Raw genomic sequence first — 18,300 nt, forward strand, 5'->3', positions numbered from 1 at the left:
AGTTAGGTGTGGACAAACCAAGAATCATCAGGTCAAATCTGGGACTCAAACCCAGACCTGCACATCCTGGCAGGAATAAGAAACACAACTCTGCAAAGCAGTACCTTATTGATTGTCAGCAGAGTACCGTATTTTCTTGAGTATAGTGCGCACCCGAGTATAATGCGCACCCCCATCTAGCGGATTCAGTATTTAGGAAAGAAAGAATCGAATAATAAGCGCAGAAAAAAATTACACCGTACCCCTTCAGCGAATTCCGGTAAACGAACGGGTGATGAGAAACTTGGTCAGAACAAATTTGAAATTAGAGATAAAAAAATCACCAGACATGTTGATTTACCGTTTAAATGTTCTGCTAGGCTAGGGATTAAGATTACCGTGTGTATTTTCTCGTCACCTGAGCCGGAAACAGCAATCAGCTGTACACACATTTTCTTGGAATCTAACTGTGATTCGGTCAAGACACACCCAATGATATAACTTTACAGGATTTTAATGCAAGTGTAAATGAAGTTAAAAGCCCACAGTCAACACTGTTCCATCTTTAACACAATGGACCAGGCAATCCAGTGACTGAAAGCATGATCAATGATTCATACTACATGTATCAACACGATCACACATTCCCTCAAGTCACAGAGCCTGACCACTCTATCCTTTTTGGTGAGCTCACATGAGAAACAGAGCTTTCTGGGAACCAATTCTACCCTAGAATCCAACAGGGAGTACAGCACAGGTATTGTTCTTAAATCTTGCAGTGGCCTCAATGGTATGACTAAAGCAGTGGCCTCAATTGTTAGTCATATAAAAATTTAAAAAAAAAGATAACTTGTTTTCCTATTGTGTTGGAAATGAAGAAAAACCTCCTCAAACAAGAAGGCCAGTTCGGATTGACAACAAATGCACTCATCATATCAAATATTTTATTTTCTGTTGGTACTGTACAATTTGTACATGACTTGTTAACATGACGATGCTACATGGTAACGTCCATAGCTTCATCCAGCTGCTATGCTATACTTTCAACCAGGGATAACAGTATCCACAGATCTGGAATACTGCAGATCATGAAGGCAGCCAGGTTATTTCGGGGAATTGTGCAAACCTGACACAAATTTCAAGATCGTATTCAGCTTCTCGTTCCAGCCATCTCTGTTCAAATTATCTTTGCTACTCATGCAACAACCAGAATGGGGTCTGTGTCTTTCATCTGGTTTACTTCATTGTGTATCATGATTGTACAATCAAAACCCTACATGGACTATCCTAAGCTCCAAAACATATTTGTAAACTGTAGGACATTCAGGAATACTCAAATTTCATTGAAGTCTGTAAATAAATACAAACCAAACCAATTCAGTGTTCGAAATTAATGGGGTCCTTGAAGTCTTCTATATCATTTGTATCTAGGGACCCCTAAACTTTAAACATGAGGGTTACAACAATGACCCCTTGACTTTCATGCTTAATTTCAAACACTGCTAATGGTTGATAGCATGAACAGAGAACCATGCTGTTGAGGCCTGATAGTGCACAATAAACTGGTCTCACATTGTTGAGGCCTGATAGTGCACAATCAATTGGTCTTACATTGTTGAGGTCTGATAGTGCACAATAAACTGGTCTCACATTGTTGAGGTCTGATAGTGCACAATCAACCGATCACACATTGTTGAGGTCTGATAGCGCACAATCAACTGGTCTCAACTGGTTAAAGGAAGAAACTCCCAAGCTGTGTTCCAGTTATAAATGGCACCATATTTATTTAATCTGGCAAGATTTTGAATGATTCTAAATCCTAACATACATAAGTTTTATACTTATCCTGATGTATGACCTATGACCCTTGGGTACTTGAGTATTGGGTATTAAAGTTAATCTTTAACACAGGGTACTACCAGTAAATCATACCCATCTCAACCAGCTTCTACAAGCATTGACTAGACCGTTCAGTTGCCATATTTCTAATAAGTACACTTGGATTCACACCAAAAACCGGGATTACTTCTCACAGAGGGAAATAACATTTACAAGTAAAGAAAATGCTAAAAGGGAAAGGGTGTAGAGGGTAGGTTTCTAGTCTCTGAAATGAACATATTTTACACAAAAAACAGGTGTTAATTGTCGAATTTAAATATAATAAAAAGGAGCCCTAGAGTCTTCATTTGCAGAGACTGCAGTAATCTAGACTTGCAAACTATTATCAGGTCTCTTTGTACAGCCTCCTTATTATTATCAACTTGCATGGGCTGTATTGGATATATTTGTTTCGGGGTCTGTGTGACAGACTATCAGCTAGATCATGCAGGTGTCAATGATTAGAAAACTCAGTTTGTGCGGCGACAAGGTTTTCTGTGGTGACTGTGTCTTTAGACAACTAAAGCGCAGTCACCAATATTCTGGCCATATCCCAGGAACCTGTAACACCAGTGCTTCATAGCAGACCAGTAACTTATCACTGATATACAAATAATGTATGACCCTCCCAATATTGTTTAGGTTTTTTTCCCATGCCTCCTTTCCCTGACAAAGCAGTAAATCCTTAGAAGCTTGCTCACATTTCTTGATAGAATTGGTACAATTTTCAAAGGTCTGTTAAGTTCAGATGCCAGGTTGAAGTGTATTTTTCTAATACAAAATGTTCTGGGAAAAACATCTGAGATAACAGTAATCCAAAGTTTTAATAAACCCCATCGAACGGAAAGATTACTATATTTTTTTCGTGACCCTCCCCAAAACAGTGATCTTTTTATTATGATTCTCCCTTGATTTCCTCTGGCCAACTCCCCCTTGACAAGCATGGATTGATGGGGTCACATTGCCCCGTCACCATGGTACTGTATCACAAAACAGGATATGAGTCAACATCAAGTTCCTAACAATGCTTAAACAGGACCTGAAATGAATGAATGGAATCCAAAGGCCCCTTGAGGATTTGTGAGGCAACACTGAGATTCTATTTCTGATAATGAAAAAATGATTCTTTTCTTGCCTTCATATTTGTTATAGATAGTGTCGTTTGATTTGTTAAACAACCAATTATGGTGGCAACTCTTTCAAAAGCATAATCTTTTATCTGACATCTCAAATCCATTTCTCCGTATTACCATGGCGATAGTGGTATTGGCAGTCTGTGCTAAAAACGTTCGAGTCTAGAACCCCAAAATGGTTGAAAGCATCATTTCCTGAGTGTTATCTTTTAGGCTATTAATAGCTGAGCTTACTGGACCAAAGAGAATGTCACTAGACTCAGCCTTCACACCAGCATCTAAAGTTTCAAACTGTAAAGGTTCACATATCTGGTTTTGTTTTTGTGTAAAAGACTTTTAAATCTAGACCCTGATAAAACCTTGGGCCACATATCAAAATAGGAAAAAACTGATGATTTGGTGAGTAATTTCAACTACAATCTATGATCATGTTTTAGTGAAGCTCTCCAACTGTTAGTAACAAAATTGTCATGATTCTTATTGATATTCCCCAGATATCTAAAAATTAAGGGGATTCTTGGGGTCCTTGACGTTTGCTGGTGTAATATTCTAATCCAGGACCCCCTTTACCTTTGACTCTTAACTTCACGGTTATATCAAAGACCCATTTTCTTTCATGTTTAACTTCAAACACTTAACCATTATGAAACCCGGCTCAGCCCAGTGGACTGTGCAATGTTTCCATGGCTGTAGGAGTGCATATAACTGTGGATGATCTCATGATAATGGTATTTTCTCACAAATAAACTACTCTCTACTTTGAGCATCTTGAGAAATAATACAACACAGGAGCATGCAATATAACAATAGATGACCAAGGGAAGGACCCTCGACATGATATAATACAAATGAAAATGTCTGCACCATGGTGTGATAAATGTACAATACAGGAGTCGAGGGCTGACACAATACACATGGCTAAATGACACCAGTGCTCCAGTGCTGTGTGGCTGCGAAAAATACACTGTAACCCAATTAATTAGTTGTTTGCATACATATATGCATGGAAACTTGAAAAGTCAAACCCCAATAGTACAACACTGAGCATAATTGCACAATGTGACCTCTTTAGCATGTAAACCAGTACTTCTTCACTCATCTTTCTTCAATGACTGAATGCAGGCATCATGTCTACTGCAGTGAATAATTTACAGAGTTGCTCTCACTTTTCATAAACAGACAGGTATCACTGTTGTGATCTTAAAGTGTGTGTCACATGATTTCCTTTTCAAGGAAGCCAAACACTGGTGGTGGTGAAACTCCATGCCACAGGCAGCACATAAAAAACACAATATTCACTTACCAATGGATACCAATACCAGACGAGACCTTTACGACAAACACCACTTCAGAGTGAGTGAGTGAGTATGGTTTTACGCCGCTTTTAACATTATTCCAGCAATATCACGGCGGGGGACACCAGAAATGGGCTTCACACATTGTACCCTTGTCGGGAATCGAACCCGGGTCTTTGGCGTGACAAGTGAACGCTTTAACCACTAGGCTACCAGACCGCCCCTACACCGCTTCAGAATCAGAGCTAGATTTCAGAATTGGATTTAACTTTCACCAGCTGCAAATTGACATAAAAAACCAAGTTGCACCAAACAAAACCATGTTGCACCCTGGTCCTCAAAATTTATCAAAGTTGAGACAGAGTGGCCTGCTGCCTGTGTCAAATAAATTAATGATGCATTACTGTAAAACGTAATAGCAACATGTGCACAAAATGTTGAAGTACCCAGTCTGATGTCCTCAAGCCCAAGAGGGCATGACAAATTTCACCTAACACAGGGGTTAGTGATGTACTATGGTACACAACACTTAGAGGTACTGAGTGTGTTCAAAGCTCAAGTTTGTGTATGGACAAGTAAGGATTAGTCAGACTCAAATTTGGTGCTTGTTGACATGAGTATAAGGTTGCATTTTTCAAGGATAGGTCGCAATGGTGCATGTTTTATATATAGCTAAATCAAGCCCTAAGATGTCTAACTCATTGGCTCAAAAATACCAGTGACTGGACACATGATTAAAAATTGATGAAAGAGCACAAGGAAATTTGAAATGACAATGATCAAATGGAAGTAAATACTCCATGGCTCAATAACCAAAAAATAATAATAACAAAGACCCGGAGCACTGTGATACAGATCATATAGTGAGGTTGTGAAACTTGTAACATTAGACTGATGAAGTCAATTCCATCATCAAAGCAAAGACGTCTATACGTCTTTGATCAAAGTGACTAACTAGAGACTTGACTTAAATTTGGTAAGCTTGTTTCTATTTAACAAAGGATATATGTATCAAAGGTATTAGATCATCTTCCCGAGGAAAGGGAGTTAACCGACTTTAAAAGTCCAGTCCTAGGTGATCATTATTTGGTTCATTACATCTTTGTCACAATATTCAACATTATCATATTCAGAGTGGACTTGACTATATATATTTCTGAGACTATTTTCAAATATGGTAATGATAAAGTGTTTTGAAAACTTAACACACTCAGGAACATGTCCTTATGCTTATTGCCTGTCTGAATTCAATCAGTTACATACCCGAGAATGTCTCTTTCTAGTACAAGCATTGTTTTCTAGGCATACACATCCTCACAATAAGACACACATATCCTGTCCATAAGCATCACGATGATACCAGTGAATCATTACAGCCCAAGACTTCCGTTCATTAATTTGGTTAATAGCACAGTAGAAAATGTATGTACAATTCTATAAACATGTCGCCGGCATCTGCAGGAAGTCACACCACAATGTCTGTCCAGCTCCTATGTCCCGAGAGTGGTGAGCATCTCTGCAGCTTGTCCTGTGTGGTGAATAACTGGGCCCCCATCGGAGTGCAGCACCTGCGTTTCCTGAAACACCTGGTGATTGTTTTTCCCATCAAGAGGCTTGATGTTGGGTTGGGGGCCGTCCTCTTCTCCACCAACAAACACACCGCCTGACCCTCTCTGTCTGTTCATGGCGTGCCGATGTCGTGATTCGTATAGGTATTTCTATTGACAAGAGAAAAGAGTGACATAAAAAGTTGGTTTACTTGCCTGAATAGTGATAAGACATCATATTTGGATACATATTCTACCAATCTCAATAAATCAAATCTTACAGCTACACAACTAGTGAGTGAGTGAGTGAGTGAGTGAGTGAGTGAGTGAGTGAGTGAGTGAGTGAGTGAGTGAGTGAGTGAGTGAGTGAGTGAGTGAGTGAGTGAGTATGGTTTTACGCCGCTTTTAGCAATATTCCAGCAATATCACGGCGGGGGACACCACAAATGGGCTTCACACATTGTACCCATGTCGGGAATCGAACCCGGGGCTTCGGCGTGACGAGCGAACGCTTTAACCACTAGGCTACCCGACCGCCCCGCTACACAACTAGAGCGTCACTTACCAGATCAGGAAAGTTAGTCAGAATTTGTGATCTAATCAAGCAACCTTGAAAAAGTTACCACAGTGTATTTGTAGCGACATTTATGGGCGGAATGAGTAATTCTGCCAAAGTCATCATCTTTCTCTTGCTTCAATGGGTAAACATTTGAAACGGAAAAGACTGCCATCCATTAGATATTCCAAAATTTTCTTTTGTTCAGTTTTCAAAATTTGATATTTGTCAAAATATTTTTTCAAAGCGTAATCTGGAATCAAAGTCGCCATTTTGAAGCTAATGCCATAAAGACTGAGAAAGCTGCTTTTTGATTGGATAATGTCAACTTCCTGATAGTTATTATATTGACTGGTAAAAGATCGTGAAGGGTCAGTCTGACATGACTAGTAATATGATGTCCTCAAATCTTAAATGTAGCTGTAGCTTGCACTAAGATCTGATTTTAATAAGATTTATATCCCACTAGCATGCCCTCAGTCATATTTATCAATGAAGTTGAAATGGCATTTCTCACCTTTCTGACATTACGTCAGAGGCTCATAGTATACCAGGTTAACTGGGCAAGACAGCAACTCCACTGTTCAGACAAAGAGAAGGCTGTCTGTTCCACTTGTTAGTTCATAGGTGGAACCAGAGGGGGGGTCTGGACCCCCACCCCACCCCTTCTTTTGAAAACCAAATGAAGTATGTTGTAGACAACCTCCCCTCTGAGAGAGGATTTTGATATTTTGGACAAGTCCCTTTTAAACTAAATGTAGTATGTTGTAGAGAATCCTCCCCCTCCCCCTCCCCACAGAGAGGATTTTGATATTTGCTGGATCCGCCCATGAGCTTGTGATTTGATATGTGTTAAACATTGACTCATTGAGTAACCCACCTGTCTCTCCTTAGGGATCTTCCCTAGAGATTCCAGCTTGGCTCGGGCCTGTCTTCGTTTCAGTATCCGATGGTACTGTTTGGCGTTCACATACAGTGGCTCATCCCCTGACTCGGAACCAGGCTGCAAGGTTAAACCAGAAGGTATTTTATGTCTATAAAAGTTCCTACAAGTCTAAGGCCAAACAAAATGAAAAGTATCATGTTTCTGGTCTTACAGAAAAGAGGGTCAGTAAGGTCTTAGATGTTTACCACTTTGGTGAAACCCACAAGCACAGGTCTGGTGCTGACAAACTTATAAATGTGATCAAGAACTTCAGGGATTCGTACCCATAACCGTAAGTTTCTGGTGGGCCAAATGACATGAATCTGTAAGGGAATTGCAGCGCCTCAGACGACAGGGACACCCCTGCCCCGCTAATGGTTTCACAGCTTGTTGTCACAGGCTAGTATGTTGATTTCATATTTCATATACTCAGCAGTTATCTATGTCATAGTGAAAAGTTGTTAATTGATTGATGGAGTGAAAGAGTGACTGACACAGCCACCCATCACACAAACTCACAGTGAAAATGTTGTATACATACCATAGGTAGCTGCTGACCCCCTGTTTGTTGTGATGGGAGATTGATTACTTGAATACCTTGAACAAAACAAAACCAGTTAAGTCTCGAAGCGTAGTATTTGACAAAACCAAAACCCAACTACTTACAACAGGAACAGTGATACTTAAAAAGTTACTTGTTCTGAAACATGTTTTTCTCTTCGACAATTAATTATTAATGATTGTGAGCAATTCTACCCAATTTGCAATATTATTGCAGTAGTTAATTTATAATGGATCGTAATGGCGCACGCTTACTAACCTATAAAATATGTCATACGCAAACTGTTTCTTGTTCTTTGTTCAACTCTTATGACACATCATTTAGGATTGATCGATGATAATTGTCATTACCAAGTTTGGTAAACAAAGTACCTGTCATCAGCAACTGAAGGGTGGGCAATTCTATATTGTGGCTATTTTGTGGTATGAAACCGGGGGTGAAACGATACAGGGAGGTCGTGATATGATACTTATCGCATATTTTCGTCAAATCTCGTGGAAACTTGTTGACTATAAATATTTCAGAGCAGGTGCAAAGGGAAAGGCTAGCTGTAGAAGCATTATTAGTAGTTAACTGGAAACACTTATTACAACACATTTTGCAGTATTTGATAGAAAAAAATGCTTGGGGGTCATGAGTAGTAAACAATTTATTTTAACAAGTATATTGTCTTGTATCGATACAGTAAAAAAATTTATCATATTGTCGCATGAAAACTCACGATGCACTGGTGCACTGTTGCTTTGTTTCACTCCAATATGATATGTGTGGAATATGTGCTTTACATCACTTCCTGCTTTGGATTATGCATAATCTGTATGCACAATTTAGGTCATCTTCCCGAGGCAAGAGAGTTAACTGACTTTAAAAGTCCAGTTTCCACCCTTGCCGAACGAACTAGGCTGGAGTTACTGGGCTCGATCGTAGCCCACCAAGTGGCTATTACCAGTTATGTCCCTTTTAAGCCCCTCCTATGGACCAATCAGATTCCACCTCTCGTATCACTTGCGTTTGCTTCACACAAAATGGTGGCGCCCAGTCAGGACGATCTGATCGATAATCAAGATCAATATTGTGATAAAACGGGTCTTACATCGCGAAATGCATCAAATCATGTGAGCACCTTGATTAAAAACATGAAAAGATTTGGAAAATATCTGTAGACAACGAGTTGGCTGTGCACATGTTTTGCAAATCCTGCAATCAACCGAAATCTGCACGACAGTTTACGAACTGGATTTCGATTTCGGTGCCCGATTTTGATTGGACTATGCATAGACTCGTTAGTCCAGACAAAATGTAACTCCATAATACCAACCTAGTTCGGCAAGGGTGGAAACTGGACTTTTATAGTCAGTTAACTCTCTTGCCTCGGGAAGATGAATTTAGGTTGGGTCAAGGGACTTCGTCCAAACAAATGGGTTCTTTATTAGTCCATTACGAAGGAGGCAGGGGTAATTCCACTTCAAAAACATTCCAGAAAGTTAACGTGTATACTCATGAATAGCCATGACATACCGCAACGAGTCCCGTATTTTATCAAGCTATGAAATATTGTGCTTAGATCTGCATACGTAAACAGTCGACAGGGTGTGTGGATTACAAGATGGACTGATACTGCGATAATAAAGAGCCTGGGATCATATAGTGAGTGAGTGAGTTTGTTTTTTCGCCGCTTTTAGAAATATTCCAGCAATATCACGACGGGGGACACCAGAAATGGGCTTCACACATTGTACCCATGTTGGGATTCGAACCTGGGTCTTCAGCGTGACGAGGGAACGCTTTAACCACTAGGCTACCCGACCGCCCCCTGGGATCATATAGAGCCATATCATATATTACTATTCAATTTCAATCCCTAATTTTGTCTAAATCAGTACAGCTTAGTCATATGCCTTACTGAGAGGGGGCCGCTTATATTTTGACTGATTAATATCAAGAATTGACCCAGTATCAGTACTGTGTTGAAAGGCTTACAGCTTTAACATGCAAAAACTTAAACACAACTTCCCATAGGTGTAAGCAAGTGGAAGCATGTCACCATGGTTACCTTGTGGTAGCTGTACTGGTTTGTTGTTGGCATCCACTAACACAAAGGATGTCTGTCCATTGATTGTAACTTGGTTGAGGAACAACATCTGGGGGATTCCCCCTGGGTTGATGGTAGTGGTACCATTTCCTTGTATCACCGACTGCGTGCCTATAACATTGGCTCCTTGCTGGACAACTGATGTTGGCTGGACGATCGTTTGACCAGAAGAGGCGATCACATTGGCAGCATTGGCCACAACCTGGGTGGATGGTGTTGATGCGAGAGAGGTGAACGAAGAACCGCCTTGCGTTGTGTAGATAGTTTGAGCATCTGATACCTGAAGAACAGCAAGTGAGTGAATTGGTTTTTTGGCTGAAGTCAGCATTATTACAGCCATATGATTTGTTTGGTTGTTTGACGTTGTAATGCCGCACTCTGCAATATTCCAGCAAAATGAGGGCGGTCTGTAAATATGTCGGGTCTGGACAAGACAATCGAGTGATTGACATCATGAGCATTGATCCACGCAATTGGGACACGATGACATGTTTCAACCAGGTCAGCAAGCCTGACCACCCAATCCATTTAGTTGCCTCTTACGACAAACATAGTAGCCTTTCACGGCAAGCATGGGTTGCTGAAGACCAATTCTAATCTAGATCTTCACGGGTATCCAGCCAGGGGAAGATGGTCTACAAATACAACTGTATGGGACAGGCAAACCTGTTGTTTGATTGTTTGTTGTTGTTTAACACCGCACTCAGCAAATATTCAAGTTATATGACGGTGGTCTGTAAATAATCGACTCAAACTAGGGCTGGGACGATAAATACACCAACAGTGAGATCTGATATGTATTACGATACCTTGCTCATGATCCGATATGTATTACGATACCTTGCTCATGACCCGATATGTAATACGATACCTTGCTCATGATCCGATATATATTACGATACCTTGCTCATGATCCGATATGTATTACGATACCCTGCTCATGATCCGATATGTACTACGATACCTTGCTCATGATCCGATATGTGAGTGAGTGAGTGAGTTGGGTTTAACGCCGCTTTTAACATTATTAGTCATATCACGGCGTGTCAGCTTAATGTTGGAGGAAAGACCGAAGTGATGCAGGTCTCAGACGTTTACCACTTCGGTGAAACCCACGAGCATGGGTATGGTGCTGACAAACCTAGAAACATAATCGGGGAGAACCGAGATTCGTACCCACAATCATAGGTTTCTGGCGTGCCCAAGGGACGCAACTCTGCACAGCGAATCGCGGCGCCTTAGACGACTGGGCAACCCGTGCCCCCGATCCGATATGTATTACGATACCTTGCTCATGACCCGATATGCATTACGATACCTTGCTCATGACCCGATATGTAATACGATACCTTGCTCATGACCCGATATGTAATACGATACCTTGGTCATGATCCGATATGTATTACGATACCTTGCTCATGATCCAATATGTACTACGATACCTTGCTCATGATCCGATATATATTCCGATACCTTGCTCATGACCCGATATGTATTATGATACCTTGCTCATGATCCGATATGATCCAGATGGTCTAGACGTACCTGTATGACCCCAGGCTGGCCATGGAGCTGGGCTACCTGCACCCCATCCTGTGTGATGTACTGGATGCCCTGCACATGTTGGACAGCCTGGCCGTCTTCAGGGTTGACCGTGACTGTGAGGGGCTGCTGGCTGTCTGCCTCATAGACTGTGTACTGCTCAGCCTCTGCCATTTCTCACTGCTCAACAAACAAACAGTGCTTGACGTTAAGGTAATCCTTGAGCTTACCTGACATAGCATTTGAAGCTATGGACCCCCTAAATTTATGTGTACTATTAGATTTACGACAAGAACCTCTTGAATTTAATGCTTAATTATGAATGCTGTAATGCATGCAAGCATAAACACATACATGTCTGTACGGATGAAGATGGTTATATAATATGACATCACAGCCGATCCTGATCGCATGCAGACTAGTTAATCTGTTGGTGAGCATTAGATAGGCTTAAACGTCACACAAAATTGTCGCATTATAACAAAAATCTGATGAAACTTTTTCCACAGACAGAAATGTGTGCATTTGCTCATAGTTTCACAAAAATCAAAGTTATTGGCACGGTTAACAGTGTGCACGCAATATTTAAGAAATAAACATGAAAAATATGTCAGTTAGTGGTCAATGACCAGTACTCATTGGGATTACATTTAAACTTAAAGAAAACTGACAGTCCACTGGATCTATATACTCATCATACAACATATTAAAGACCAACAGAGAACTCATTTGCCATTTGATCTTCTCTGCAACAATACACTATCAAACTTGTCCTCTTGATCAACTTCTAACATGAATGATAGCATTTTGGCCTAACAGGCCCAATACTTAGTATTCAGCTGCTTCAACAGAAGAGCAGAACATCATGTTAGGCCTCGTCTGAGAAACCTAGACAGTACACTAGTACGTCACTAAGCTAATTTCATCTATCGCAATGCTGACTGGATGAAAAGGCGTGAGTTTTTGGTTTGCAAAATTCTCTTAAATTGGAAGTTAGTTTTAGAGAGTGTAGCGGTTAACTCCATTCTCATGTGCGTAACGGTACAGTGACGAAAGTGCAAAACAAGAGAGACCTAGATTTGGGTGCCGACATGACTGAATGGATGCCGTTTTGTCTGACATGGCGAAGGCTCGAATGGTTGAGAAAACCGTCCTCACACTTCACCTTCGACATCTTAGAGAGACAACTGGGGTTAAATACCTTCAACAAGCATCCAATGAGACTTGTTACTCTTTACTGGCTAATAGAGTCTATCAGTGACCAATCAGAAAGGAATATTTGGATTTACCAATGCATGGGCTTCCCCTGTGGTTATAAATATGGCGCAGAATTTGAGCACACAAATTGATGACGTATCAAGGAGGAAAACATATTTTAATTAGCTTACTATTGTCATCTTACTTATGTGGGTATTTTCGTATGTAAATTCCCAAAATTCAATGGTGTTAATTTTCAAAAAGATGTTATTTTGGATTTTTCAATTTGTCTCTCAACTTCCGGTTTCGTCGCGTCGTAGGAACGTTACCGCCTTTGTGATACCGGTGTGAGTGTAGGCTTGATTCGAAAATCCGCTGTTATCATCATGAGTAAGGCACATCCACCCGAGTTGAAAAAGTAAGTATATGGACATAAAGTGGTGTCTGGACTGTGTAGCTAATTTTCACTGTCATTTGCCTTTGTTTGAAAATAGACGGTATTGAATCGGTTTGTTTACATCCAGAAACGGGCACCTGCTGAAAAAAGGATGAGTTCTCAGGATACGATTTTTCACAATAGGAACGAATATTGTATTGTTAAGAATTGTGGATGCCGAATAAAGAAATAGACTGTCAATGTTATGTCCTGTATGCACTTGTATGCATATTCACAAGCTTATACAGTAATTTAGGCTCAAGTTCAATCATGAAGCCTCGCCTTTTTGAAAAGTTGAATATTTACGATTAGGGTGTACGATTCCACGCGTACAATTACTGGGCTCTTCTTGTACTAGTTATCAAAGTATTATGCCTTACTTCGACTCAGTATGTAGTATCAATAAGCTATGACAGATTGGTTGCAAAACCTTTAGACACAAAAAATGGTAGCACGTTGAAATAGTCTCCACATGTTGACATGGTTAAGAATACCGTATTCGACATAATAAGCGCCCAGGGCGCTCTCCAAATTAGAAATAGGTGTCTCTCATTAAATACTATTTTGGTGAAAAACAACAGTTGAAAGATCTAAAATTTTGTGGTTTATGGTGTCAGCATGAAACGTTTTTATACGACAGATTTATTTTTCCAGAATTTTATTGCCCATAATTAAGGGTGCATATAACAAACGTATTATGCACGAATAAATAGTCTTGTGTATATTTATCAATCGGAAGGGGTGCTTATTGGGATTGTTCACTAGCAAATTTATTTACAAATAACGCCGTGGGAGCTTACTAGAGCAGGGCGATTATTACGTCGAATACGGTATCCATCAATGATCTTGTGGAACATGTAGCTGTTTTTATATTAGTCATGGTTTGTCATGTTGTTATTTGGCTGAGAAAAATAGACTTGTTATTGTTTGCTTTATGACTGGCCACAGACAGGAAATGTCAGTATCTGAAAAGTATACTTTGTGTGAACTAAATGAATTGGTTACATTGGAGGAAAGTCAGCTCTACCATGACTTATGGATAGAAATCAAGATAATGAAAATAGCACTTTTTACAAGAACCCTGTTTTTGAGACATGTCCACAAAACATAATCCTTGAATGTTGCACCTAACTGTGCTTGTGGGTTCACGTAAGTGGTAAAATCTAAGAGTTGCATCACTTATTCTTTCGTCCCACATTAATCTAACACCTTGAAGACTGCCTCCAGTGTCTAGTGGATAGAGCATCTGCATCTGGGCTACTAACGTGCCAGACTAGTACAAGCAGATGCACAGCGGTAGAGACATCATGAAAATCAACACTTTTTGATACCTTAAACCTATTCCATTGGTAGAGAGTAACATTTTTAGTCCACTAATATTTACAATAAGATATAGCAAAACCCTTAAAAATGGCAAATTTCTACTTGTCCTTTTGATTCCTTTACTATTAGGCAGTTTAGCAAGGACAACAGGACTAGTGCCAATTTCTAACGCTGATGCACAGCATGCATGCGACTTTAAACCCCATTTCATCTCGCCTTACACAATTTATTTACTCTCAAATCCAGTTAAAGGCAGTGATAAACTGGACTCCTTTACTTGAGTATCAATCATTTCTTTAACTCTAAAAGTGTAAGCTAAACTTATTTTTTTGTATTTTACAGGTACATGGAGAAGAAGCTTCAATGTAAGTATAATATACCATTGTCAAATCAAGAAGTTGTGTTCTTTTGAACAAGAACACAAAGCCATCAGCATGTCTATCCATCTGTTTTCCGTTTTGGTGCAGAACTAATCCGTTGAATATTTCTTGGATTATTGCTGAGTGCGGTGTTAAACAACAAACCAACAATGTAACATTGCCCTTTGAACACATTCAATACCTGTTAGGATATTTTCCATAATAAGTCAATACTATTGGCGATGTGGTTTTGTGACAAGTAGTGCCGTATATCGCTGTGTATAAGGCGACCCCACGTATAAGACGACCCCCCTGTACATGCCTTCAAAATCAACCCAAAATCCTATACTCTGTGTATAAGGCGACCTGGAATGAAGCACATCACAAGTGCGCACACAAACCTTATATATGCAATAAAAATATGTTTATCTTGCGTTGTTTTTTTCTACAATGATAGGTCGCGTGTGTAACTCCAGCACACGTCGCCATTTTGTGTTTACACGGTTCGACACCAAATTAGTGCCCGTAAAATAAAATTCATTTCTGAAGTAATAACATATAAGAGACAATGGTGAGTAATTTAATCGCCAATTAACTATGTTGTAACTAACTAGGCTTATGTTTGCTTCACATTCAGCGTGTTTATTCCACAATCACTTGTACACACCGTCTCCAACACTTGTTAATACAACTGTAAAGAGGGAATTGATTTCAGCTTCACCGGTTATCACATGTTAAGTCACATGTGCAATATGCAAATGCTTACCGGTACTTCCGGCTCTCTACTCACGGATGTTGATTGTTTTACCGTGTCAGGTGGTTTGACAATCTGCATCGAGGCGAGGGTCATTTCAACTTTATTTGCAGAAATTATTAAACTTTATTCAAGGAAAAGAGATACAGATCATGTTTATGTATGGAAATAGTTATTGGAACAGTTATTTAGGACGAAATGCGAAGTTTTATTGTCAAATGCTGGGCTGGCTATCGGACGCCGGTTGACATCGCCAGTGGAAAAAAATGTGAGATCTTCGACTCCGTGTATAAGACGACCCCCCCTTCTTAACCCCCTCATTTTAGGTACGAAAAACTCGCCTTATACACAGCGATATACGGTATATTGACGGTGTGGTTTTGTGATGTCTATTGGCGGTGTGGTTTTGTGACATTTAGTATATTGGCAGTGTGGTTTTGTGTGACATTTTGTATATTGGAGGTGTGGTTTTGTGTGACATGTAGTATATTGGCAGTTTGGTTTTTGTGTGACATTTATTATTGGCAGTGTGATTTTGTGTGACATGTAGTATAATGTCAGTGTGGTTTTGTGTGACATTTAGTATATTGGCAGTGTGGTTTTGTGTGACATTTAGTATATTGGCGGTGTGGTTTTGCGTGACATGTAGTATATTGGCGGTGTGGTTTTGCGTGACATGTAGTATATTGGCAGTGTGGTTTTGTGTGACATTTAGTATAATGGCAGTGTGTTTTTGTGTGACATTTAGTATATTGGCGTTGTGGTTTTGCGTGACATTTAGTATATTGGCAGCGTGGTTTTGTGTGACATGTATTGGCGGTGTGGTTTTGTGTGACATTTAGTATATTGGCAGCGTTGTTTTGCGTGACATTTAGTATATTGGCAGCGTTGTTTTGCGTGACATTTAGTATATTGGCGTGTGGTTTTGTGCGACTGTTAATGGTTGTATTGTTTTCTTCCAGTGAAGCTGAATGGAGGCCGACAGATCACTGGCATCCTTCGAGGGTTTGATCCCTTTATGAATCTTGTGGTGGATGAGGGTACAGAGGAGACCAAGACTGGAGAGAAGCGACCAATCGGAATGGTGGTATGTTGATTCCTTGCTCCTGTTATGGTATTTAGTCCCATCGCTCTATATTAAAAGAAATGCCCTTGAAAAAGTGAAGGTTGTGTCGATTGCGATTGCTCTTACATTGTTTTTTATTATTCTTTTATGTTTATCAATACCTCTGTGGGGACCTAGGCTAGAATGTGTTCCCATCTCCTCATTGCTAATTGGCAACTAAATTATAAACTTGTGGGGTTCCAGTTTAGAATTGGTCTCCAGCAACCTCTGCTCACCTCGTTGGTGACCTGGTTGAAGGCGTATCTACATACCCTGGTGGTGGTTCATTGATCATAATATCAATCACTGGTTTGTCTGGTTGATTATCTGCCTGCTGCGTCATTTAGCTGGAATAGTGCTGTGGGTAATGTTCAACACTCAAAACAAAACAAGACCCTCAATTTCATTTGATGCATTTTGAGACCTAAAATAACCTTGCCACCCATCAATCGGTTAAATTTCAATTCCTATCACTATTGTTGATCATTATCAATAAAGGGGTGGTCGGGTAGCCTAGTGGTTAAAGCGTTCGCTCGTCACGCCAAAGACCCGGGTTCGATTCCTGACATAGGTACAATGTGTGAAGCCCATTTCTGGTGTCCCCTGCGGCGTGATATTGCTGGAATATTGCTAAAAGCGGCATAAAACCATACTCACTCACTCAATATCAATAAACACGTCTCCTTTTTCCATTGCAGGTTGTTCGTGGAAACAGTATTGTCCTGCTTGAGGCTCTTGACAGAATATGATGACTGTATTCCGTGTGTGTTCATGAACTTGATAACAGGATGGAAGGACACTGAGTGAATGAAGCAGTGATACAAAGCAGATGCTACAGATTCTGGTGTTTGCCTACAGCAGTGGTTTGCAATCAACATAAGAAGATCTTGTCAGTTAACATGACGTCTGGTTGCAAGTGGATGAATGTTTTTTGTTTATTTCTTTCATCAACAAAAATGTCATCTTCGTTTTTAAAAACTCATTTATGTAAATAAACATTTGTGTATAGATGAATTGTTTGTGCTTTATTAAACAGTGATCTTGGAGTCTGGATCAGAACAGATCCCCATTTCCTCATGTTTGGCGCCTCGGGTAGCCTAGTGGTTTAAGTGTCCGCTCGTTACGCCAAAGGCCTGGGTTCAGATTCTCCACATGGGTACAATGTGTGAAGCCCATTTCTGGGGCTCCCCATCGTGATATTGCTGGAATATTGCTAAAGAGGGCATAAAACCATCCTCACTCTGCTTCATGTGAGCAGCAACAAATGAGAATAGAACAGAATTTATTTCATATAGTCTGGCCATGTGAGGTCAACAGTACAGATGAATAGATATCAGGCACATTGTGACAACGCTTCAATTTGTTTTGGTTTTGGAATTTCTAATTTGAAACATTTTTTTCCAAGTTAATGAGAATAGGGATGCATTATGTGACGTGGCGGATTGTCATTGTGCCCAAATGTATTGTTCATTGTTGATGCTATTAACAATTGGTTTGCCTGTCTTGGAGTATATGCATGTTCAGTTTGTGCCAAAACGTTCCGAGTCTATTAATATGGAATTTCATTAGCTGAATCTACTTGACCAAACCCACTTTTACAGACTTAGCCTTTGTACC

General features: G+C 40.0%; 2 protein-coding genes across 4 annotated transcripts; one reads left to right on the plus strand and one right to left on the minus strand.

Moving 5' to 3' along the window:
* Nucleotides 1-909: 909 nt before the first annotated feature.
* Nucleotides 910-12,852, minus strand: LOC124141248 (nuclear transcription factor Y subunit alpha-like). 3 transcript variants are annotated; one of them, XM_046509208.2, is made up of 6 exons: nt 12,799-12,852; nt 11,513-11,689; nt 9,929-10,247; nt 7,855-7,910; nt 7,269-7,391; nt 910-6,003 (listed from the first exon to the last, which is right to left on the minus strand). In XM_046509208.2, exons 2-6 carry the CDS (start codon nt 11,681-11,683, stop codon nt 5,776-5,778), a joined length of 897 nt encoding a protein of 298 aa, XP_046365164.1. In that variant the 5' UTR covers nt 11,684-11,689; nt 12,799-12,852; the 3' UTR covers nt 910-5,775. The 3 variants fall into 3 exon arrangements, with proteins under 3 accessions (XP_046365164.1, XP_046365163.1, XP_046365165.1); XM_046509207.2 differs by having other exon boundaries at nt 12,711-12,851; XM_046509209.2 differs by lacking the exon at nt 12,799-12,852 and adding an exon at nt 12,583-12,678.
* A 127-nt stretch (nt 12,853-12,979) lies between these two features.
* On the plus strand, nt 12,980-17,691 carry LOC124141249 (probable small nuclear ribonucleoprotein G). Its single transcript, XM_046509210.2, has 4 exons — nt 12,980-13,124; nt 14,808-14,830; nt 16,541-16,665; nt 17,382-17,691. The coding sequence occupies exons 1-4, from the start codon at nt 13,093-13,095 to the stop codon at nt 17,430-17,432; spliced, it is 231 nt and encodes a 76-aa protein (XP_046365166.1). The 5' UTR covers nt 12,980-13,092; the 3' UTR covers nt 17,433-17,691.
* The last annotated feature ends 609 nt before the right edge of the window (nt 17,692-18,300 follow it).

This window comes from Haliotis rufescens, unplaced genomic scaffold, assembly GCF_023055435.1.
Source record: "Haliotis rufescens isolate VD_foot unplaced genomic scaffold, xgHalRufe1.0.p SCAF_12, whole genome shotgun sequence".
NCBI lineage: Eukaryota > Metazoa > Mollusca > Gastropoda > Lepetellida > Haliotidae > Haliotis > Haliotis rufescens.

Excerpts from the sequence above, each read along its gene's own strand:
- LOC124141248 (XM_046509208.2), bottom strand. The coding sequence starts at position 11,683 with ATGGCAGAGGCTGAGCAGTACACAGTCTATGAGGCAGACAGCCAGCAG. Across the intron at positions 7,911-9,928 it reads ACCAGTACAGCTACCACAAG|GTATTCAAGTAATCAATCTC; the intron begins GTAACCATGGTG and ends GTTTTGTTCAAG. Across the intron at positions 7,392-7,854 it reads GGGGTCAGCAGCTACCTATG|CCTGGTTCCGAGTCAGGGGA; the intron begins GTATGTATACAA and ends TTAACCTTGCAG.
- LOC124141249 (XM_046509210.2), top strand. The coding sequence starts at position 13,093 with ATGAGTAAGGCACATCCACCCGAGTTGAAAAA. Across the intron at positions 13,125-14,807 it reads CATCCACCCGAGTTGAAAAA|GTACATGGAGAAGAAGCTTC; the intron begins GTAAGTATATGG and ends TGTATTTTACAG. Across the intron at positions 16,666-17,381 it reads AGCGACCAATCGGAATGGTG|GTTGTTCGTGGAAACAGTAT; the intron begins GTATGTTGATTC and ends TTTCCATTGCAG.